Below are 26,375 nucleotides of genomic sequence, written 5' to 3'. Positions count from 1 at the left end.
CACCCTGATTATTATTTCGAGGCCCAACTGATGACTCTGATTCAATTGACTCTCTTCTATTATAAGATATAGCTATCAGAAAGTTTCTTTCCATCTTATGCACTGGCTCCTTTGTTGTGCCAAGCAATTCTGAAGAGAGGCAAGGTTCCGATTCTCACAAAACTCTGAATGGAAGTTGATGCTGAATTTACCACTCACCAGGGGTGAAGAGCATTGAACTTTCAGGCTCCATTTGATTTCCATTCTGCTATTGGACTTATGCACATGTTTTTGGATCATTTATTACTTTGAATTATTGTACTGCATTGTCAACTTTGCTTTGAAGTATATGTACTTTCCAGGTTGCTTTTTGATGTAAATTACATTTCAGGATGTCAGTCTGTAACACCTAATCCTTCATTAGAGAACTCAATTTTCTATTTATCCATAATCTTCGTATCTGAATGAAAGATATGGAGTGGGGAAAGCAATACTTGGTCTTGTTACTCATTGTATGCTATTGTTAGTGACAAATTTAGAGTGTATTGATGTGACCCGGGAGAAAGGCATTAACTTAAGTGAGTCAGATTGACTTTGTACTTTGTTTATTTGGCAAGTTAAATTAGATGACCCATTGCATGGATAATACAGTCAGTTACACTTATGTATTTATTATCTATTTGCTTGTTTCAACCAGGCCATTCTGTCTTCTACATTATAGTTTAGTGTAGACCATCTTATAGAAGGCCCAGCAGTTAAATTTTTTATTGGAGCTCTTATATTACTGGGTTTGAACACGTTTGTATCAGTGTTTCAGACTGCATACATGAGATATTATTGACAGGACGCACTATGGACCGTTCTAATTTGCTTGAAAAATTAAATACTTCTAGAAACAACATCAAATTCTTACATGGAGCTAGATTTATCTTTAGATCATTTGCTGTGTGGGTGATGCAGTTAGTGCTTCAATAAAATTTAGTTGAATTGTACAAAATATCTGACAGTATTGTAAACAGAATTATCAATATAGAAAAACACTGTACCCAAAAGGGCTTACAAAGGCCAGATATATGCGATGTCCAACAATGCTCTTGGATAGCAAGTGAACAAAGGCACTAAAATGCAGAACTTCCTGTGAACTATAAGGCGGGTCCAAGGCTGATGGAGTACCCAACAATCTCTACTTCTACTACAATCAGAAAGCAAATATAAGCTCCCAAAGTTTAAATTAATGTTTGGAGCACATAGTGGCTGTATAACTCAGCTATCAACTTAGCTGGAAGCCTAGCCATAGAATATATCAAAACTGCCCATGAGGACCAATCAAGAAGTAGCCTAAGCCATGCTGAAAACAGATTAAGATTTATGGATAAGGTCTCATAATACAAACTGACGAGACTGCTACCACCCTTGCTTAGGATGAGACTGAATGCCAGCATCTGCAACTCTCATTTGTTGCAGAGATGCTCTGCATGTCCCATCAAGACAACATACATTCAGGAAGAAACTCTCAAGGAATTGTCTACCAGGGAAACTCTAAAATTTCTCACTGATTATTCAGCGATTCACAACTCCATCACCTGGTTTATCATTTCAAGATCCAACTGAAGATCATGATTCACCAGATTCTTTTTTATAGCAAAAACAGTTATTGGAAATATTTCTTCATCTTATATAGTTGGCCCACCATCATATTGCTAAGCTTCTCAAGAGAGGCAATCACCTGATCCTTAAGAAACTCTGGAGGACAGTGGACACTAAAATTATCATTTACCAGGGTATAAACATTTGGCTTTCAGGGTTGGCACTCTACAAAGTTCTCAATATGTCAAATAGACTTAGCTAAGGCATGTTTAGTGGTGAAAATCATCCACTGCTGTTGTATCACTACACCACTACTCTAAACTGCAGTTTTAGGAACCAACTTGCCCTTATTAGCTATCCCTTTAACCTCAAAATCTGTTGCTGTTTGCCCAGTGTTTTTACTTAGATTAGACTGCATTTGAAAGAATGCTTTCCTTAACGGATTTTGACAACAGTTGAGTGCATTACCTTAACAGATTTTGAGAACAGTTCTCATCTTTTTCCTGTCAGTGGTCAACATTGATGATGGCCATTTCTTCCAAGTCAACCAAATTAGCCTCTGCTATGTCAAATTCCTCCACATAAACAAAGCTCAGCAATCCAACTGGTCATTGTCAACCCAATCCACACTATCTTCTGGTCCCTCCACTCATCAGTCAATTCACCAACCTCCCAACACATCTGCAAATATTACCTGTGCTGCTGACATAATAAACTCTTATTGAAAGTAAGTACACTCAATCTCCAGTTTTCTGTAAATAATTTATATTGCTCAGAAAGCCCGGCTATTCACCTAAACTAACCAACAGGTTGGTCAACATTTTACATAAAATCAGTATATTATTAGTATATGTCAACAGATTCTAGCAATTCATAATCAGGTTATCAAATTATCTGAATCAAAAGCAAAAGGCTTCTGGATCCTCTAGGCAGAGTCATTGACCTGATCTTTACTAAATTTAAAAATCTGAAAATACCAGATTTGGCTCCAGGTACATCAGCTGATAATGGTTTGGGACTAAAAGTGAATATTGAGGAAGAACTTGCTGATTCTTCTACTAGGTGGCTGCAAAGGATTTGCAATCCATTCCAGACTACATTCATCATCAAGAATGATCTTTGCCGTGTATTATCTTGAACTGTCCAGTGTATGCCAGTACATTAGTCTCTCAATCTTTTTATTAGCTGTTTTACTTATGATTGCAGTATCCCAGGATATTCTATGTTTGTCATCAGGCTCACATTACCTGAATCCAAAGGCAAAAGGTGTTTTGATCCTCTAGGCACAGCTTTGAACCTAACCTTCACTTCATTCAAAAAACGCTGAAACTACCAGTTTTTTCTTTCAGCATATCAGCTGATAATCTACTGGGACTAAAAGTTAATATCAAGGAAGAACTTTTGATTCTCCTCGTATAACATGAATAGAAATGAAGAGTTGGATGCAAAAGGTTTGCAATCCATTCCATACTACATGCACCGTCAAGAATGATCCTTGCTATGTAGTATCTTACACCATTTTTTGTATCCCAGTATATTAGTCTCAATATATTTTTTTTCAGTTGCTTCTCCATGTACAATTCAATGCAGTTAGTTTTGAATTTTTTAACCAACAGAATTTTGTGATCCTATTGCAGGTTGACATGCGAAGGGCTAACAATTGTGAAATAATGCTGACAAAAATTAAGATGCCTCTTCCGGACATGATTGTATGTACCTTTTTCCCTCTAGTCAAATATTTTCAGATTTTTAATTACATGTACTACAGTAAGGTGCTATGAATATTAAGATTTCTCTTTTGGACATGATTGTATGTATTTTTTTCCTGCTTAATCATGAGGTGTTCAGAACTTTAATTGTAGAAGTCAATGCACTCCAGTAAGTTGAAATGAATAATGTTTGGTCCCAGTGTTGCATGTATTGTTTTTAATAATACATATTGATGATGTGTGCCATCTGCAACATGGGGAGCATTTTTGAAATGCAAAATTAGATGATATATAGACATAACATGTTGCTTGGTAAATCCAGTTCATCACAGGGATATAGGCAATAATGGACACAAGTGGGGCTGCAATCTCAAGACTATCTAATGTCCCAACCAAATTATTCAATGATTAACATCAGATTTTAAATATTTTCAATATAACTTGCTAAATACTCAAAATTTCTAAACAATTTCTTCTCATATATGTAAACGGAATTTTACAAGTTCACTTAAATTCAATTGGAAACACCAAATTTTAGGGGCTGATTAAAAACATGTATTACACATAAAAATACACAGTACATTACTGGAAAATGACAGCAAATAATAGCCTCACAATCTGAATAATAAATCTGGAAATTACCTCTTGCAGCATGCAACAATATTGATAATTTCTGCAAATAGATAAGAGGTCTTCACACCAATCTTGGAGGAAGTCTTCATATGATCTATATATCAGCAGCAAATATGCTCTTACAACAATATTAAACGGCAAGCCAACAGCTACAACAAAATATTAAACAAACCCACAAAATCTACTATAAAGAGGATGCTTCCAAAGACCTAAATTTGACCATTTTGGCACCAAACTGCACACAACTGCTCTATAAACTTAAAGAAATGACTGCAAAATCCTCCTTACAGAAAATTACTGTTGTAGAACATTTACAACACAACAAAAAAATCTGGAAATTCAAACACACAAAAAAAACTCAAAAATCCTGTAAACTAACACCAAAATCTGCATAAAAATACTGATCAGCTCCAATGCAAACATTGAATGAGATTGCTCTCTTTAACCAAAGGGGCTACATCTTTGGCTTCTAAAATTAATGGGTTTTCATCAACTGATGTCCACACATGAAGGTTTTTGTCCTCAAATGCAAGTTTGAATTTCAAAGCCCAAACTTCTCTTGAAGAAAATTGTTGATAATGGCAAAAGATAACCACCGAAAAAGTTTTCTGACTTAAATAAATGTAGGGGCATAAATCCCAACGTCTCACATATGGAAAATAAATAAAATATATTAATTTCCATCAATTTCCCTCCAAATATGCTCATTCATAAACAGCTCTTTTTAAGCTCCCTCAAAATGCCAACTATAACTCTCGATTTATGAGCTATCATAACCCTGCCAAAGAAACTGTCATAAAAGAAGATGCCAAATGATTTGGGAGTTACATTATCGCACCTCCATGAATTCTCATGCCCCTTCTTGGAAAAATAAATAAAAATAATGATATTTTATTAATTACTTGGCTATTTTTATAAAAAATGAGAAACAATAGTTGATTCGTATCCAAATAATTAATTTTAATTAAACTTATTTTCTTATCAATTTCTTCTTAATCCATGGGAAATATAGGAAAGGACATTTATTCCACAAAATTAATTGAATTTAAAATAAGACATGATAGTTTTGTTGGTTGAAAATTTTGTACACCTGGGGGATGTGCAAAATTGTGGTTTCAGCCACAGTGTATGAGTATGATACTCTCCTAATTTAGGGAAGGCTCCCCCTATCTACAAACTAAACTAATCTAATATGGGTGAAACAACAATCTTTCTTCTTCTTTCAAGAAAAACTATACTCTTTTCTCTTCGTAGAAAAGTAATAGCAATTGGAAATAAATAACAGCAAATACAGAAATGAAATTTTTTTGTAGGATTTTTGGGACTTAAAGGGAAGCAAAGTTTCCATGAAAGCACAAAGACCTCTGTCACTTCCCCAGGACGGGAAAACAAAAATGAAAGCACAAAGTCTTCAACACTTCTATTGTCCTATCAACCTTTTTAGATGATTTCCTGCTAACCAAGCACAATATGTAGCAGCTCAAAGTCTTACTACATGATGCACCTCTTATGCACAAACATAGAAAATAAAAGTAGCACAAAGTCTGCAAGTTACCTTCTTACTTTGAGCTTTCTACATTGGCATCAAACATGATAAGCAACTCAAAGTTTGCAAGACGAAGTCTGAAAACCAATCTAAAATTCCAAACGCAATAAGTAGCTCAAAGTTTGCAAGATTGAGCTTGAATCCCTCTTGTATAACACCTCAAAACTCACAATCAATCTCCAGAAAATGTCATCACCTAACACCTTGAATCAACACAAAGTTTGAAAGCAATTTGCCTCTTTTAATTGACTGCAATCTGATTTACAACTAAGCTCAAAGTCTTAGAGTGTATACAAATTGGTAGTCTTGTTGCATTGCCAAAAGATCCCAATTACAATATATCCTCTCAAGTATTTAGAGGAGAGGAGCTTTGAGAAAAAGTTGGGAGGATCCCAACAAACTTGAGAAATTCTCTCAACCACCATGACTTATTCCAACTACTAACTAAGTTTTATTCAGAATTACAAGTCCTATTTTAAATTGACTTGTAATCAGCTTACTTGTAATTACAAAAGTGCAAGTGATAAACTTGCAATTACTAAATTGTTTTTCACAAGTAAACTTGTTAAAACAAAATTACAAATACACAATTGAAACTATTGTATGTGTCCGAAGACATGACTCTAATTACGTCATCCTCTGTTTTGAAAATCTTCATGCTGCTGCAAGATGTTCTGTGATCGAGGTAAATGACATCTTCAACTGGAACAAGAACTTGCACCCTTGATAGTCTTTATGGTTTTAACCAGCAAACTTCAACCTTTCACATGCTTGGCGTAGTATCGACTTTTCAAGAGAGAAGTTCTTTGCAAGGTTGAAGTAAGAAACCTATGTCTGTCTTGAAAGCCTTCTATGCTCTCAATCATTCGCATTACTTATCCATCTCCTTGTGTGGCTCCATCATATTATTGTTCTCTCTTTTAATCATCCTCCAATCTTGGAATCTGCTTGCAAATAAGGCCCATGCCTTAATCCATTGATTTGGTAGGTCGTGTGTGCAAACAAGACTGACAAGGGAAGACATAAATTGATGCAAAAATGGGCTCACAAGTGAATTTCGGATCTTGGAAACTGCATTAGATGTGTGGAAAAGCAAGAGCATTAACTTGCAATTGTGGAGAATGAACATGCAATTTCATATGTGTAATGGGTAACTACAAGTTTGCACTTGTATTTGGACCTTTAAGACTCATTTTCAAGTGTTATTGAGTGCATTTTGGACCAATTTCGGCTTTTGGAAGGTTGATTGCAAGTAAAGACCCCTGCAATTAGGTTTTAAAATTCCGACAACAAGTAGACTTTAAATGGGAAAAATGGATGAAAGTGAAATGAATGGATGAAATGGTGAGAAAGGGATTTTGACATGAAGTAGAAGATGGAAGGAATGACCATGTACATGTATGGGAAGGAATATTTTCAACTTGACAACTTGGAAAAAGGGAAAAAATTCAACTTGTAATCAGATTTGTAAAACCCGAAATCAAATGAATTGAGTCTCATGGTAATTCTTCAACATTTGTAAATTTTGTAAAAAGAAGATCAACTCTTTTACCAAAGGGGGAAGGTCAACATTACCACAGTTACTTGTAATTGGGTTTTGAAAATCTGAATACAAGTAAATAGGAAAAATGAAAGAGGGGAAAATCTTGCACATTTACAACTTGCATTCAATGAATCTTACTTGAAGAGTGCCCTAGACCAAAACAAATGAGCTTGAAAGAAACCGAAATGCTCTTTAAATAGGTAAGGAAGCCACCACGTTAGTATCCCATGCAAGAAACAAATCGGTTTTGCCTTTAAACCTTTCCACCAAAAACGGCTTAGAAGGAGAGATATGCTTGACTTCAAACACTCATTAATGGAGGACGTGCAAGACGTGTTTGCAATGTGGCAAGAAGGCAATTCTCATGCTTCAAAATGTGGTAATAACCAGCAAAGAGCGTATTCCAAAAATATCTTCAAAAACGTTTTAAAAAACGCTTCACGTGTTCAGCCAATCCTTTGAATCTCAAAAACGTGGCAACCAACATTGATTCCCAACGATTTTACATGAATGTTGGACGGATTTTAGGGAAGAAAGCCACAAAAAACGGATTTGTGGGAGCAAATGTGCAGGTTGGGTTCTTCCTTAGCAAATACAAGTAGCAAATGCCTTCAAATAAGATGCAATCGGGTTTTAGAAACCCTTTTGCAAGTTTTAATTACTTCACTTTTCTTTCCTTGGGCAAATTCGGGTTTCTTGGGAACAAAAGCACACAAAGAAAGAACAAAACAACTTGTAATAGGGAAATAAAATCCCTATTACAACTAAAACAAATAAAAACATAAAAACTTGTAATAGGGAAATAAAATCCCCATTACAAGTAAGACACAAGACATAAAAAGACTTTAAAAACTTTAAAAGACTTGTGATAGGGAAATAAAACCCCTATTACGACTTAAAAGTACAAAGTAGGAACTTTTATGAGAAGTTACAAGTTCTCATTAAACTTGTAATTTTAAATTCACTTGCAATTTGTCTAAAAAGTTCCTACAACAACTTAAAAGACAAAAAGGGAAAAGGGAAAATAAAAAGCAAGTTACAAGTTACAAGTTTTAAATAAAGTGCACTTGTAATTGCTAGAAAAAACCCCTACAACACAAAAACATAAAGGAAACTCTAAACTTGTAAAGGCAATTTTTTTTTCCACTTGTAGTCTAGAGAATAAAACCTGATTTTGAAGGAAAGACATAGCAAACGAACTCGAAACGTGATGAAATTTGAAACGCGGATCGAGGATGAACCGAAGATCAGTCTAGTTCAACAAGAAGCAAAATTTTTGCCTCGGGAAGTGTGCCTTAAGAGTAAAATCTCCAACTTGTAGTGACTGCTCTGAAACCCGAAATTGCACAAAAAGCTAGGAAAATGAAGATCAAAACTCACCAAAACTTGGACAATGATGGCAAAGACACCACCAATGATTTGACACTGGCAAATGTGAGTTTTGTACCTCATGAAATGTGCCTTGGAGACAAAAATGACGCATTTTAAGCACGAATTTGTAGGGGTTGTCACATTTTTGAAAATTCAAAAACGAGGACAACAAGTTTGTCCTCAAGCAATGTAAATTCATGGTTCAATTCCTTATGTTTGTACTTTTCTATAAATACTAGGATCCCAATTCAATCTCGAGAATGGAATGAATCCATCAAATGATGGAATGCAATCCTCAAGCTGTATAATTGCCATTGAGCTTTGCTAATGGAGTCTCTTTATAACTGAATCATTCTTGCTTACAAACTGCTTTACTTGTCAATCCATAGTCCCTTGCAAAGATCTCTACATTCTATCAAAATCTATTGCTTGCTCCCCTTTAGATTTTAGGATATGTGTCTCAAACAATCACTTGGATCCCATTCTTTTATGTAAAAACATATTTTAGCTCTTTCACGCTCTTTATGATGCTTTTCATGACAATAAATTTGCATTGATAAACTCTGATACCATTACTTGCATAGAGATAGGAAATGTGCTTACCATTTGTCGTTGATTTTGAGTTTTTGCGACCATAAAATCACCATTGAAGTAATTTAGTATGGGAAGACTTTTGATGTATGTCTGTGGTCACATTTTCCCATTTTTGTTTAGGAATAAGTAATGGTTGTAGAAAACCTGCAAGAAGGACATGCCCTCCTTCATTGTGATGGTGGGCAGTGTACTTCTTGATATGCTTGGCAGAATCCCCTTTGAAGCACTTCCAAGTGTTCCCCTCTCTTATTTGCCTAGAAATCTTGTAGGATCTAAAGTGTCCTACCATGGGTGCATTGTGAACTTCTTTTAAAATCCTTTGTTTCATTTTAAAATCAAGTAGTAAAATGATTTTGTCTTTGTATCAAATGAGACCATTTTCTCTCACATGCTTATCATTCTTCACATTTCCATCTAAGATTTTAGCAACAATGTATTCTTGGCATATTTTACCATGATAAATACCTTCCAATCACCAAAAAATAGAAATAGAATAGGGAATGGGCATTCTAAAAAATACATCAAGAACTTCCTTCCTTTTTCTCTTAATATCAAAATTATAATCTTGGTTTTTCGTTACCCATTTTTGTTGTCCATAATTCAAATCATGTTGATTTGAGAACTTCAATCTATTGCAATTCGTTTCAACCACTCATTTACCATAAAGTAAATGATGTTAAAAATTTACCAAAACATGCTTGATGGCAAGAATCGCCTTGTCATAAATAGAAAAACCATTTCCTGAATCTTTCAACTTCTTGCTCTCAATTTTAATGGAATCCCACTTTTGCATTAATATGATTCCATACCTTCTCTTGAAACACCACATTTTACCACAAATAAATGTGAGAAATCTGAAATGAAAAAAATAAGACAAGAGCTGTTTACCTTTCTAGGCCTTATCAAAAGCTTCTTGTATCCTAGACATCCACTCAAAATCTCTTTTCTTTGTCATATTGGTTAAAGGTGCTGGTGGATGTGAAAATCCATTAACAAACCTTTCCATCTTTGCTGTATAGACTAAAGAATCTTCTCAATAGAGTTAGTGTGGTAGGTGTTGGTGTTTGTTTTATCATCTTCCAAACATTAGAATAAGATACCCGAAGGTATTCTATCCTCTCTTGAAAAATCACTGCCGATTCCAAGGTCTATATGTGCAAACAAGCGACTTTAGTGGGATAGCTACTCGGGTAGTGTTTGCTGAAAATCTCAAGGGGACTTACGTTTATGAATGTCTTTTCAAGCTTCTGGACTTAGATAGATTTATCAATTTTAGGCTTTTTCTTTTTTTGGATTTTCCGGGATTTAGACTTTCAAAAAGGGAAAAAAGGATAGGGTTTCAAAAAGCTGATCTAATCCTACAAATTCTGGAGACGGTACTAACTGGGTGCTCTCGGGGAACCGCACTTTGCTTCGCCACATTGAGGACAACTACACAAAGCGGGTGCAATCTTCAATGGGTTGTGCTTATGATCAGAATGTTGGCATGTACAGAGGATAGGCTCAGACTAACTTTTCACAGTGAGATGGAAATCATCCATTCACCAAAAGTATGAGCAGAGATACACCGCCAATTAACACTTATCAAATCCTTCATTCAACTCTCACAACATGAAAGCAAATCTAAATTAACTTTAACTAATGTGTTGAGGAAATTGAAACCATGCTAATCACTCAAACAACAGAGATTACAAAGCCTTAAGGGAAAGCACACATGCAATATATTATTTGAAAATACGACCTTCATTCAACAATATATCAAAAACCTCACTCTCCAAATGAGAGGAGGTAGCCTTATAGAGTTTTTTAGAAAATAATGAACAACCGAGATCAAACAGTGAACAAGGGCCTAGATTGAAAGTTACAAACCCTAATTAGGGTTTCCCAAGACTCTATCAGTTTGAAAGAATGAGAACATGACAAGTGGCACAACTGCTATTGTCACTGAGGTGAGTGTCCAGTTTCCCTTTTTGCAGATTCAATGTATCTGGACACGATGAGCCTAACCTCTTCCATAGTGACACTTGGCAGGTTACTAATCTGGAAGTCGACGATGTCCACATCATCAATACACGTGGCGAGGATGCCTTCCCACTCAACTGCATGGACAAGAAAGTTCTCGTGAATGAGGAGAAAACTTGCAATCCTTGAGAGATCACTCTTATCAATCATCCCCGAGTCTTTGGAAAATCTTGCCTGAATTCTGGCTCTCAGGTTCTCTGCCTGTAGGTGTTTTTCTCGTATACCCTCTTTCTTCCAGATCTTTGATGCTAATCGAAACACCTTACTCAAAATTCCTCTGCACTTTCCTCCGTGTCAAAACACTTAGTTTCAGATTTCTTCAGAACTTCAATCCTGGTGACCAAAGCATAATACCAAGTGTTAAAGTCATACCTATCCCCAGCCTGTATGACACCTGCATCCACCAAGCTTCGTTTTGATAGACCTCAGATAACCTTCAATTGTGGAAGTATTTCATCTTGAATTTCTTCAACATCTTCCCAATTTGCAGCTAAGTCCCGAATTCGGTTGACCAATGAAGAAGCCGACTCATGTGTTGATACTAAAGTTTCTACAAGTATGTCAGCACGTGCCGAAGTATCTGAGATCCATTCCTTAGCCTGCATGAATGTGCCCTTCATGTCCTCGTAATCTTACATTGACTCTTACTGAAGAGGCTGCGGAGGGGTGACTGGTATCTCATGGTTGAGTGGCCTGGTTAGATGGAGAACATATTTCCTCCATTGCTGATTCTCTTCCTCAACCTTCTTTCTTTTCTCCTTCTCCATGGCTAGCCTTGCCTTCAGGGTGTTGCAAGAGTCGTCAAAGTACTAGACTTCTTGGTCTTGAGTAGGCTTACCCAACTCTACAGTAGTAATCTTATAATCCTCCAGGGCTATATTGTCCCGAGTTTTTCCTTCCTTTGGCACAACTATCTGAACTGTCCTAAACCTTGCACTATCCCTCTGAATCAAAGAGAATTTTCTAGTTGGCTTAGGCGACTTAACTACGACTGGTTCGTTCACCTTTGCCAGAAATGCTGCTGTATTCTCTTCAGAATGGGTTTCATTAGGAACCTTAGCCCTTATCCTTTCTCTCAACCAATCAAGAATGGTTGACTGCTCCACAGTATTTTGATCAAATCCATCATCTGTCCCTCCTCGTCCAGTAACTATACCATCAAGGAAAACTAGTGGGGGCTCAGGCTCTTCAACTTCTGTGGCTACATTTAAAACTTGTTCCTTGTCCAGGCTTTGGACAACTTCTCTCATTATTTCTTCGATCGAAGGAGAAGGCACTCTCACTTCATTATTCCCCATAACTGTGTCCATCTCTTGCTCTTCAACTGCATTCTGTTCAGGCACAACAGATGTGACACTCATAATGGAATGACCTTCGTTGGACTCACGTCTCTCCCCAACAACTTTCTTTCCCCTGGCCTTTCCAGAGCTTCCAACTAATTCCTTCCTTTTCCGGGACCCAACACTCTCTGGATTCCGAGCATTGCCTGCAGAGATGCAAGGGTTGGAGGATAGAGAGTCATCTATTCCCATTAAATCATAAGTCAGGACAACACCTTTGGACTTCAGTTGTTTCGTCTTCTCAGATGTCCACCACTTGGAGTATTCGACCACTAATCTCATTAGGTCTGCCAAATCTGATTTCTCTCCTTCTGACCAATTAACCAAGGCCAGTGTATCATTCCTCATCTTCTCAAAGCCTGGTTGCTGAAGCTCAAGACTGTCTTCTATTTGATCAACAACTCTGAATACTTCCGTTGCTCTCACCATGCTCAAGGGAATCCTTGACCAAAATCTTCTCCTGATTTCGAAACTATCGACTGCGTTAGCCCAATAATCTTCCAAATCAGCTCTGTGCTCGAATGTCATCCCTTCTACCCTTTTCATCTTATGGAATGGATCAAAGTTCTTTCTTGCTTTGTATTGGTAGAAAGGGTATCGAGCCAACTCTTTCTCTGTCATGGCAGCGGCTTGTGATGACAGGCCGTCTCTAGTCCATTTCCAATCGTGAGAGAGGAGGTTCCTGCCTTCTTTTGCTTATCTCTTTAAACTGTCATATAGCCCTCCAGTTGCCTCACAACTTCCAGTAGCACAACTCGGTTGGTAGGGTAGGCTGGGAGCTTATAGGGAGATCCAGAAAACCCTTGAATACTGATATAGGTGAACTTCGGGTATTGAATATACCAATACCCGAATCTTCTTATGAAGTCCATAGACTCTTGAGAGAGTCTCTGATGTAATCCACCTTGCAGTGTTTGTGTGATGTGCATTAGAAATGTATCATTTACCCTCTTGAAATGAAACTTTTCTTCCATGTGTAGCTGGGGATAACAATCATAGACAGGAAATTGATTCTCTTTATTTCCCACTTCCCCTCTACAGGTGAGGCCTCTGTATCTGTAGGTTCTAGCCAGGGAATAGAACAAGTATGAGCTCATGTAAAAGGTCCTATCCGCCTCTAGATTTCTTAGCTGGCTGTCCAAGTTATTGCTTATCATTCGAGCCCAGTCTATCATCTTGACTCCGCTCATTATTTCGTTTACGAAATAATACATCCAAGGCTCAAATGGAGCGCCTTGGGGATTACCCATTATCCTGTTCAATAGGACAATCATATCTTCAATATCCTCTTTGAAATATGCCCTTACCAAGCTCTTTCTCTGTAGTTTGGAGGCACCCTTCCTTGGCTTGTCCAGCTAGGAATGATTGACGACAGCGTTGTACTCCTCCAAATGATCTTGATACATTCGATCGGCCTCATCCTTGGTCACATATATAGCATTATGATATTCTGGAATTCTGAAAGCTTCCCTTATGGCCTCATCGCTGATGTTTGCCAACATTCTTCCATCTGGTGCGACAATATCCCTACTGACAGGGTTGTAGTGCCTAGCGCACTCAACTACCAACTCTGTGCACTGCATGGTAGGGAGAAAGCCGACAGCATGCACGATACCACTCTTCATCATCTTTCGCGCGGTCATGGTAGGCACAAGGTTATCTAAGCCGAACATCCACTTCTTGAACTCCCTCAGATTGATATGCCCAAGGTTGGTATCGCTGATAGTCTTCCATTTTGAGTTCATTCTCGATTCAGGAGGAGGATCCTTGTCTACTTGGAACTTCATCGTGCCTGAAATCTGTGAATAAACATGAAGCTTAAGTTAGAAATCAGAACTTAGCTTAAAAATTCGAGATTTGCGAATGGCTAAGTGTTCGGAGCTTTTACTTTACTTTCATACTTAGTCATGAAAATGGAATTTTACATGTAAACTCCCCACTCTAGGGACATTTATGATTGCAATCCAAAAACCGGGTTTTATAACTTTGAATACCCCATTTAGTCCAAAAATGATCTTTCTTACTGAAAATTTGGATAAATTCCCAAAAATCACTTTCAATGACTCTAGAAAACTCAAAAAATATAATAAACCTGCATTTAAAACCAACTTCACCTTCAAATGAATGAGAATAAGGCGAGAAGATAGAAGGAATTTCAAGAAAACTCAAAAGTTTTGACTAATCTGCCTCCTATCAGCTGGTTCAACTCCAAAAATCTGCAGATACTTGATAAGAATGAGGCTGATAAATTAAAATTCCTTGAAATGTTTGCTCAACCTGCAAGATATCACCTTGCAACACCTCCAATCTACAAAATCTTCTTTGAAATAACCCTCAATCTGCAAAATAACTCTCAATATTTCTCTTAACTTGCACAGAAAATTCAAACTTTTGTGTGAGAATGAAGAAGTGAAGAATGTATTTGTAATGAAGTTCAAATCTGCAATTAGAAACACGCAGATCTTTTCCAATTCATGTTTCTAATTCATCCTCAGTCCATTGTATCCATAAAGAAAATTTCCATTTTATACTTCAGTTGGCTTGTCATCTAAGTTTGAAAATCTTCTTCTTGTGCAAGTTTCTAAATTGATTTTAGTCTATACATCCGAACTTGATCTTTCAAATTTCCTCCTAGAAACTTTCTAATTTGGAATTCAGTGAAGATTTGGATGACATCACCAAGGAATATTCCCTATTCTCAATACTTAGCAAGTATTGGCTTCACTTTTGACTTAGGCGGACTTTTGAAGCATCTTTCTAGTTGCTTGGGCGGACTTTTGAAGCATCTTTCTAGTTGCTTGGGCGGACTTTTGAAGCATCTCTATGAGGGTGGACTTTTCTTCTTCCTCCAAGGCGGACTTTGAAGATTTCACCAAGGAGGGTGGACTTTTGAGTGACTACCTCCAAGACTAGGGCGAACTTTAGGAAGACCACCACTTGGCATCTGAGAACTTCATCATCATGCTTGCTATCCCCCCACCCTAAGGCGGACTTTCTTGCCTTGAACACCTTTTACTTCATCCATAGGGCGAACTTTTGAAGGCTTGGCAACTTGCTTGGAGGACGGACTTTTGAGCTTCCAACTCCATGGCGGACTTTTGGGAGATCACCAAGTAGGGCGGAGTTTGAAGACACCTCCATCATCATGCTTGGGCAGAGTTTTGAATGACTTCCTCATAGGGCGGAGTTTGAAGACATCTCCATGGTGGACTTTTGAGTGGTATGTCCATGGCGGACTTTTGAGTGGTATGTTTCAAGGCAGCCTTTGAAGACTTCAAGAGGGCGGACTTTTCTTTGCCTTAGACTTGCTTTGAGGTCCACTTACTACTTACCAATCCCCTAGGGCGGACTTTGAGCACCTTTCATTTCATAGGTCGGAGTTTCTAGGCTTGGCAACTTGGGCTGACTTTTGGAGACTCCTTAGAACTCTTTCATGGGCAGACTTTGAAGAGATCACCATGATCATGCATGGGTAAGGTGGACTTTGAGCTTCATCAAGCAGGGCGGACTTTTAGGCTTGGCATCGGGGTGGAGTTTCTCATGTTCACTTCCCAGGGTGGACTTTTGGAATACCTTCATCATCATGCTTGGGCGGAGTTTGGAGAGACTACCAAGATGGCGGACTTTAACTCTCTGCATAGGGCGGAGTTTCTCATGCTCTGTTCACAGGGCGGACTTTGAAGATACCTCTATCATCATGCTTGGGTAGGGTGGACTTTTCATCACCTGCCATAACACTCATCATCAATAATAGCCAGACTTACAAAATATCTGGAAAAAAAACTTCAAAATTCTACAATTTCTTCAATTTTAACCAGATTAACTTGAAATTTGAAATCCATACTCAGGCAAACCATCTGAAGTGTCATGACCCCTAAAATGTAGGAACTTAGCTTTTTAGGTCAAAACTTGGAAATTCTTGATCACGATTAAAGCATGTTAGTGGTATCAGTGCAAACCCTAGATCCCCACTCCGAAAAAGCAAAAAACAGGCATCCCTAAAAATAGGGAAAACTTTCTAAAAATAGCCATACCGAGGATTGGGCTAAAAATGCCAAAAATGAAACTTCCTAAAAATAGGAAAAAACAAAAAAGCGAACTTTCTAAAAATAGAAAGTTGTTCAAATTCGTTCAAATCAATTGCGTTCTTCGTCCTTTGGCCTTTCTAGGCACTTTGACGATATCCGAACTTTGTTATCACCTGGCTTGCAAAAACTAACTTTCAATCTTTAGGACTCAAACTGTTCAAAACTTGATAGAACTTGAAGCGGAAGGCCACGAGCACTAACAAAACCCTAGAAAGCAGGAAAGGAGAGGGTTCCCATTTGCAATGGGGCGATGTGTGAAAAAGGTCACAACAGTAGGCAATGCCCAAAATGCAAAATATAAAAAAAATGAATTTCTTTTGAGCTCACTTGAATTCCTTGAGCAATAGTTACATGACCCAAGTATGAAATCCGTGTTACCAAACTCACACTTTACACTCTTTGTTAGACAAAACTTGCTGCTATAGAATTATAAAGGTCAAATCTAGGTGCCAAAGATGTTCCTTCAATGTTTTGCAACATATTAAAATATAATTGAAATATTTCAAACCAAATTGTGTCATTTGACTGTTGAATACCTGATTCACCATAAATTGGAAAGTAGGTCATGCTAATCACATTGAATGGTGTGACCAATACCTCAGTGTATCCAACAAGGCATTGCAGAGTTGCACATATTCCTTGCAAACAAAAATGTGATGGTAGCTTGATCTCAAGTAACTCTATGGCCTATTGGAATCCTCTATCTGATAGTGATCTTGGAAACATATTAATTGAACACCATACCGTGCAAATTTGGAAACATTTGAATATCAAAATAAAGAAAGTTGCTTACCATATAATAAGATACTATGCATGTCCTCCATCAAACTTGTTGTCCAAGCAAGTTGCCCCTTTTAGGAAATCTTCTCATTTGTGACTACTTCCATAGATACATTGGAGACACCTCCAAGAACCACATCTTTTCTTTCAAATGTAAACTTTAGCTCCTTATTTTAATGAATCTATAGTAATTCACCGATAGAATACAACCATTGTACTCTCCTAACAATTTTAATTCTCCTAGCATAGAATGCATTACATACCTTATGCTTAGCCTTGGTGACATTGAGTTGCTTTCATTTTTAGGTGCATGCAATGGTGAATCTATTAGCAACTGTTAAATTGAACCCATCAAAAACTTCAACTTGCGTGTACCTCACAATATCTTGTATTTTGAGTTCTTTGTTTATAGCTCGAGGAGTCTACATCATCATGCATGGGCGATCTTGGGGTTGAGGGATATGATCCCCTTTTCATTTAATGCTTTTCATCTTTTCATCATTGTTGGAGTGCTTCTCATTTAATGATGCAATAAATCGTTGCTTCTACTATCATCTTTATTTCCAGAGTTGTGATTAAAGAAACAATCAAAATGTTTACCTCCTTCCAACAGATTTGAGAGTTTTTGAGAGATTAGTAGCAACATTGTCATTCTCAAAATGAAAACATTAATAGAATAAGGTTCAACTACAACATCTTTCATGACATAATGCTTATCAATATGGCTATCTTGTAGACTGTTCTCACATGGCATTGGCTCCTTTTCAATTCTTAGAATCTCAATAGGTGTTTTCTTGGAGATTATTTAAAACCACTGAAATCTCTTCTCTAATTATTAATATGACAAGCACCCACAATTTTTTTTGTTATTTTGACAAATAGAACAATAACATAAATTTACAAATGATGGTTCACTGCTGTTCCAAAACTGATATTAAAAACATGCATTCATTCAATTGTTGTAACCTAAGTTCCATGGGGATGCGTCCCCGGGCTTGGTACCCCCGCACCCATACCGGGGACGGTATGGGTGTTGGATATTGGCTGATATGTTGTCATTGATGTCAACATATGTGACATATGTGGAGATTGTTGATGAAGAGATTGTTGGAAAGTTTTCTGTGTATTCCAGTGTTGCAGTTTGATTGGATGAGTTGGTTTAGCCTGTGTATTGTAGATGAGATGTTGCGGTTTAAAGGATTTTTGGTATGTTGTCTGTAGATGGTTCATTCCCATTTGCAGAGGTTTGCATGATGATTTGATCGAGTTATGAGATCCAGTATTGAGGATGTTATGCAGTTGTTTGTGTTATTGGGTATTCTAGTTTGTGCTCCGTTTTGCTCCGGAATTGCTATATCTTTGGTTGCAGATGTATGGAATGTGTTTTGGACGTTGATGTGTGTCTTCAGTTAGCTTGGTTCATGATTTGGATATCCACAAGCGAATCTTTTAGGTTGACAGACAGTTATGTTGATATTCTTGAGCTCCGGTAGAGAAATGATGATGATTCTGGTGATCCGAGTTGTTGTGGTTGTTGTGATGCAATTCCATTTGCTTGTGAATGTCTTTTGATCGTGTTCTATGCATATTGGTGGTCCGCATTGATTATTGTGCGCATGATTGAAGATTTTCCTTGTTTGGTGGTGTTTTTCGTGTTATGTGATATTCTTGGTGGTTTTAGCGTGTTGCGGATGATTGAGGCGTAATTGTTGGAGGTGTTGCGTGTTTGCGGTATTGATTTGGGTCCAGACTATGTCTTAGCTGACATTGTTTTGATCTGCATGTATTGTTGTAGCGTGTGAGGATATTATTTTGTAATTGGTATTGAGGGTTTAGTTGACCTTGAAATATAGGTTGAAGGGTTTGTATAAATATATGTAATAATCATGTGAGATGTACGTCTACGAGTGTTTGCGTTGTATATGCGGTGGATGATCGAGTTGGATTTGCGAACAAGTGATTTGATCTTTCAGAAGTGTGGAGAAGAGAAGTGTTGCAAAGCAGACCATGTGCTTAACCGAAACTGTACTCAAGCATATGGAGATGCTATTTCCACAGTTCATATGATCCGGATTGTAATCCAAATGTTTTTGTAAGTCAGTGAGACTTCCTGTAAGGCAATGAGCCTTCCCTTACGATTGTGGCCTTTCTGGGTTTCTTATTTTGAGTAGTGAGCTCTAGGCAGTGTGCCTAAATGCATGTGCATTCCCATTGTAATATTCACATTTACTCCTAACAGGGTATTATCTCATTGTGGGTAGGTTCCCACCGTGGTTTTTCCCTTAATCGGGTTTTCCACGTCAAAATTCTTGGTGTTATGTGTGTTATTGATGTGGTGCAGTTTCATGCTTTAATTGTTAATCATCAGATTTGTTTTGTGGTTTAAGTTGTTGAAGTTTTGGTGCAAACTGATTCACCCCCCCACCCTTGCGCCTCCCCCCTCTCAGTTTGTTGCATTGTTGCCAACAACGGGGACCCCCGGTATGGAAACATTTTCCTCCATACCTTGTTTGTATCCGATTCGCAATCAACAGAGGAGGTGTTTCCTATAGGGATAGGGGACGTTTTTGGGCCATAGGCAGTGGAGGAACGGGCAGGCTCCATCTTTGGTTGACCAAAGGTAAAAAATCAATGAAAATAGGTGGAAGGAGGCTTGGTTTTGAGTGAGGGCAAGTGGTGAGCATGAGTGAGGAAGCAGGGGTTAAAAATAAAGGAGATGTGCGTAGGTGTGATTTGCATCTAAAACTTCGTGGATGAAATGTTTATCCTGTGATTAGTGGAAGAAACGTGTATTTTTTAACAGGAAAGAGTTTGGAAGATAGCCGAAACGTGGAAAGGGAAATGGATGCATGTGGAAGATAAAAGACTGAGTCAATATTGTTTTTCTATTTTTTGTTTCTTTCACAACAAAGTAAATTATTTTCTATTTTTTATAAAATTTAATATATTAAAAAACATCAATATTGTTTTATTTTATTTTTATCTTCTTTAATATATTATAACTTTGTAATCAATGATAAGTTGCCATTGCATTAGATTGACACACATATGACATGACCATTTGAAAAATACCTGAAATATGATGAAATAGCTGATTAGTATAAGTCTGAAACAGAGAGTGGGAGCTGCTACAGAACTGCTATTCACCTTCAGCAGGCCTAGGAAGTCATGAGACATCACGATTCGCCACCCCATAATGCATTGGACACCTCACAATGGCTCAGAAGATCGCCACATCAACACTGCAGCCTTCAACAGCCTCTAAATGGCTTGGAAAATGGACATTGCAGGTCTTATTCCTTCCTAGCCATGCCTGTATCTGTTTGGCTCGTTAATATTGTACCAAAACACTTTCACAACAGCCCTAAACAATTAGCAAATGAACAGAACTGTTACAAATGCCAACAAATCAACTGTAAACTCCTTTAAAGGGATTATTTGTTTTGGACAGGTCTCACACCCAGCTCCAAGTGTATAGGGTATTTGGTATGGCCCTCAAAGTTGCCTTCAAAAAATCAACCTCAAAGAGGGGTACATGAGCTCTCAAAATTCAAACGCCAACCAACAACCATGAAGAAACCTCAAGGGAGCAACACTTTGGAGAGGAAAGACTCACGCCCAGTCATGGATGTCGTATATGGCCCAGTATAGGTGTACATCATAGGAAAAATATGCCAGCTGCAAACCCCTCAAAATCACACTCAAAGTCTCTATCCGATTGCCCAACCATGTACAATGTGCTTCAAACAAGCTCTAATAATTTTGGATCAATTTCGCAATTATAAATGCATTTGAAGTGGTACTGCCCTGCCAGGGAATTGCTTGGAAACTACAGTTGTATGGCCAACATAGAGAACACCTGAAACACCTCCAAAAAACACTCTAAAATCTCTTTAAAAACACCGAATAGAATACATACAAAACTGCAATCAAAAGACCTTGAATATCTTCATTTTTTTGAATCCCCATATTATGAAAACTGTGAAAACAAAGGTGATTTTTGTGTGAAATCACACACCAACCAGCTAGGGATCATCTCTCAGATCCGAAACCAGTGATTTGATGAGAGCTTATTTCCTTGATCATTCCTTGGAAGAACTTTCCAGTTCAATCCAACAGCATCCTGTTATGTATACTCTTCTGCATAATAGAAATGAGAGCTCAAGACCTTTTATAGAGTTGGAGGGAAAATAATCCAAATCACTGACTAAGCTCAATGCCATCATTAGATGCCAAGAAAAACCAAACCCTAGCTCTCCAAGATATTTGGATTTCTCCCTAGCACACCTAGAGGCTTACAGGAAAACCCGAAAATTGGCCAAATGTTTATGGAACAACATTGTGTAAAAATGGGGACATTACAGTCCTCCCTCCCCAAGATTGCTTGCCCTCAATCAATTGCTTGTCTTAATGAACCAATTAAAACAGATAAGAGTGATTGGGAGATTTCATCACTCTCGTTCACAATCAAAGTCATGATGGTTTGCATGGAAGATATGACCTTTCCTGCATGGTTTTCATTAACAACACCCATGAAAAGATGAAACATTTAGAAAATAAGATCCTGACAGCCAAGATCTGATTTTTGCAACAGTTTCCAATATTTTTATTGTCTTGGCATAGGATGGATTCCTTGTTTCACCCAAACTTCAAAAACTTCTTAGAATCATATGAAAGGCCTCCCTCATAGTACTATTGTCATAAGGGTCTTGAGGAGCTCTTATTCTCATAATTTCATTGACAAAGGAAGCAACTGCAAGTCTTACCTCCTCATCTAAATGTATCAAGAGCTTTGGCTTAACTAAATATTTCATTGTAGGAAATGCAACATTCTTTATCTCCATGGAATCAAATTGGTCTACCTCTAAAAAGCAACTCTAAATTGTATCCAGGATGCATATTTGTTCATGCTTAGGTAGAGGCAAGTGTTTAAGTCTCTTCCTTGCTTTATAAAGTTTCTTTCCCAACTATTCATCATTACAAGAGGCCATGATTCACAATGCTGAATCCCTTTAGAAACTCAAAGCCATAGGAATATGATATACAATAGTTGAACCAATGCTATGCACTAAAGAAACTTCAACAAGCATGAGCTTCTCAATAGGCTGGCAAGATCACCAACTTTGATACTGTTTATTCTATTATTCATGTATTTTTAGTTTATTCTAGTCTTCTTAGAATGTTTCTATTTCTGTCTTCTGAATGTTTGTTTCTTTAAGGAAACATCGTTCCTTGTAATTGCTATAAGAATGTTTGTTCTTTTGTAAATAAATTATGCAATTACCATAATCTTAATATGGTATAAGAGTGGGAAGACAAAAAAAATTCGTCAACAATTTTTCTAATTTTTTTTTTGAAAAGTTTTTCCTGTAAGTCGAATTTTTCTGGGTTATTCTTTTCTTCTTGAAGGCATCTGCTTTTTTTTGGACCTGTGCATCAAAGAAAATTGTTTTTTTGCTAAGGGTTTTCATTTTGCAAAAATCACGAGCTTTGTGTTTTTCTTGGCCGCGTCCATTTTTTTCTTTCTTCATGTGCATTGAGGGTTTCATCCGCGCGTCTGTTTCATGGCGTTTCTTGGTTGTGTCTGAGCAGATTCTTCTAGCGCGAAGCTTGTGTTTCTAGTTCTACGATTTTTTCTCACGTTCTTTGGTTTGTGGTGGTCATGTGTTGACATACATTCTTCCGCAACGTCGCCTTTGTGACGGGTTTAACTTGCGCGATTGTTCCTTGACGACTTTGTATTCTGTGCATAAACACATGGTTCTTAACTCGCGTTTTGGAGTTTTTTCTTTTGTGCAGTCGTCTTGTAAACCCCATGACCTGTGATAGTTGTCATAGCCGCCTAGGGTTTTATTTTAACCCTCTGTATTTTTTGTGGCTAGGGTATAAAATAAAAAATTTCAAAAAATTGTATTGCATTCTTCAAAATATTTTCTGGGTCTTGCTCATATTTTTTGGGTTCTTAGAAAATCTCAAAAATTCTTACATTGAGATTTGTGCCATCATTTTGCCTTTGTTTTCTGTGCATTGGGATCAATGCCTCGGGTTCGTGCATTCAGTTTTTTTTGCCTCTTCAACTTAACCTTTTTTTTTGTGCCTCAAAAAGCGTGAAAGATGGTGTCTTTGGCCAACATTATGTTGGAAGGCAATGAAAAGTTTAATGGCAAGAATTATAACACCTGGAAGTAGCGGATGTTGTCACTCTTCAAATATCATTGCCTCGATTAAATGGTTTTGGGTAAATCTACACGTCCTTCGGCAACCAGTCTCGATCAGGATAAATTTGATGAGCAGAATCGTGAAGTTGTCATGCTCATCAAACTGTCGGTCATCGTTGATTAGCTCCCGCAGGTTTTGTATGGCAAGACAACTACCGAGATTTGGGAGCATCTGAAGGCGTTGTGTTGTCCTCATTTTTGTTTCCAAAAATGAAGGACCACTACATCAAATTTTTGTGAAAAAATGAAAAATTTTACTCTATGGAACGCTTCCCGAGGCATAATTTTGACTAATTCTTGGAGTAGCTTAATCCTCAGTCCATCCTTGAACTGCGTTTCGAATTTCGTCAAATTCTGGGTTCGTTTGCTATGTCTTTCCTTCAATTACGGGTTTTAAAATCCCGACTGCAGGTGGAGAATTTTCTTCTTAAAAATCCCGATTTTGCCTTGTAAGTGGAAAAAGTGAAATTGAAACTTGTTTTTCTCTCCCAAAAGCCCGATTTTCATTCCCTTATGCAAAATCGAACTTGTCTTTTATTCCAAAAAACCCGAAATGCAGGGAAAAACGGTTTTTGACCATTTCAAGGCAATTTTTGTGGAGAAATTGTTGGAGGAGGAAGGCGTTTTGGCTTGCATCCTATGCTCATGCATTCTTGGACACCTTTCATGCCATATGGAGGTTGCATTAACTGGTTTTTCGCCCTAGATCAGCAATCTCATATTTCTTTAATGCCACATTTTGGTTGATTAAATCTCCAACTAGTTGCAATCTCCTAAAACGTTTTGCCCTCTCTCACCTAGGCGTGGAGTTTGTGAGGAGTTTTAAGCTATTTAATGATGTCGTTGAAGATGCAAATGGTGGCCACGTTTTTCTCCACGTGATTCCTTTGGCTACGTTTTGCAAACACTTGTCACCATTTCTTCTACTCCTCCTTAGGCGTTTTGTTCCAATCCTCTTGGGTGTGCTCTCTCATTGGCATTTTGGTCCTCCAAATTTGGGATTGCTGTTACATTTATCAATTTGGGGCATTTTTGCAAAACCGTATTAAGGGTTTGGCATTGCGGATTGCTTCTATTAATTGGTTTTCCTCCTTCTTTCCAAAAATTGGTTGCATTTTTGGAGAAGCATTTGCATTTTCAAGAAATGAATGTTCTCTTTCCTTTCTTTCCTTCTTTTTGTTATTTTCTTGCTCTCTTAGTTTTCTTTCTTAGTTGCATTTTTGGCATGTGTTGTTCTTCCCCCAAAAATCGGTTTTTGTGAGAGAAATCTTCCCCTTGGTATGCAATTTTCGAATTGCATTGTTCTTCCCAAAATTCCCTCTTTACTTGTATTCGGGATTTTTAATCTTGATTACAAGTTCGCTGGAAATTCTTGTTCTTCCCCTACGTTTAAGGAATTTAACCATTTTTGGTTGAAATTCCAAGTTGAAAAGTGTGAAATACCTCTCCCTTGCAAATTCAGGTTTTGAAAACCAGATTCCATGTTGAAGAGTTCTTCCCATTTTCATGAAAATGACTTTCCCGGATTTTCCCATTTCTATCAATCCATGTTCCCCATATCCGTACTTTCCATTTCCATCATTTTCCGCAAGTCAAAATCTCATTTTTCGTCCATTTCTCCATTTGTGAATTTACAAGTGTACTTGTATTCGGGTTTTAAAACCCTGATTGCATGTATGTCCTTTCCAACTTGTATACTTGCGAAAATTCTCCCAAGATCCGAAATTGGTCAAGTCAAGATTTTCCCATTTCTACATATTTCCCTTCTTCCTCTCACAAAATCGTTAAGTTCAAGAATCAAAGTTTTACCCATTTGGAGAAGGAAGAATGATATTTGCAGCTGACTATGATGTTGCCTTAACTCTTTTAAGTCTTCATCACAGTATCCTAGGTTCACAATCAATGTCAGATTTGCCGGCATCTCCAACTCCAAAGAAGATGAAATACAAATATGACAAATACCAGAACGAGGTTGCACCTTCCCAGGTTTCTTTTCCTTTGGATCGCATCAGAGACATGGAAATAGGGCACGTTGATATGCCAGAATTCGTCAAAAGGGTAGAAGATCCACAGGATAATAACTTGCAGCGGTTGTTGGACAGCCATATTCACCATGCATCATCTTTCCCGGTGGCTGCCCTAGAACTTGAGTTTGTTCTTGCATGTGCCCATCATTTTGACAAAGAGTCAAGAGTCATAAAAAATGATGATGGCGAAGCTATAATCCGTCTTGATGCAGATATGATCGAGAAGGGTCTTCAGAATACCTCCTGCACCTATTTATATGGAAATTTCCAAAGAAAGTGCAGCGGAGTATTATGTGAAGAGGGAAAAAGATTGCAAGCGACACATCAATAGGTGGATCCAAGAGCCACGAGCCTCCTTCTCAAGGTGGGCCAAGTTGTACCGCTGCGATTTCAAATGGGAGATTGGAGACACCATAACCCTCCTCAGCAGGATGATGGGCCTTGAGCATTCCAATGCCTTTGAGCCATGGATGTACCAGTTCATCATGTTCATACGACAGTCTCATCACATTTCATGGGGAGAAGTCATCAGCGATGCCTTGTGCGAACAACTTGCAGCAGTTCCTACCACCATGTCCTTTTTCATGAATTCATATTTGGTATATTTGGCAGCGTCACTTAGACACTTTCCAGGTCTTTCTACCAAGGGTGATCGCTCACTTATACCAGTTTGGGAATATTATGACCAGTTGCCATTGAGACCCAGCAGACTGCATTTCAGAAGAGTCCAAGATGCATTCTTCGGATATTTCATGTGTCAGTTTGATAGAAATCTCAGGAACAAGAGAGTATCAGATGAGGCATGGGATAAGGTGTGCGAGTATGGATGTTTGTGTCTGCAGTTTCCCACCTTCACCTATATGAGGATCGGATGCTATGATGGTCAGCCATATATGCTTCCCAGATACCCAACTGATAAGATCATTCTTATGGAATTG

General features: G+C 37.8%; 1 protein-coding gene across 4 annotated transcripts in view; it reads left to right on the top strand.

The window, feature by feature from the left end:
• Nucleotides 1-26,375, top strand: part of LOC131072912 (formin-like protein 3) — a 137,014-nt gene that overhangs the window by 8,110 nt on the left and 102,529 nt on the right. For all 4 annotated transcript variants that reach the window (XM_058009244.2, XM_058009237.2, XM_058009226.2 and 1 more), the window contains exon 7: nucleotides 3,204-3,275. In XM_058009244.2, coding sequence (XP_057865227.2) covers nucleotides 3,204-3,275 — 72 coding nt within the window. The remainder of the gene's footprint in view (nucleotides 1-3,203; nucleotides 3,276-26,375) is intronic.

The sequence above is a fragment of the Cryptomeria japonica genome, chromosome 9 (genome assembly GCF_030272615.1).
Source record: "Cryptomeria japonica chromosome 9, Sugi_1.0, whole genome shotgun sequence".
In the NCBI taxonomy this organism is placed as follows: Eukaryota; Viridiplantae; Streptophyta; class Pinopsida; order Cupressales; family Cupressaceae; genus Cryptomeria; species Cryptomeria japonica.
Note: the sequence above shows the minus strand (reverse complement) of the source record. Positions and strands in the feature narration are given on the sequence as shown.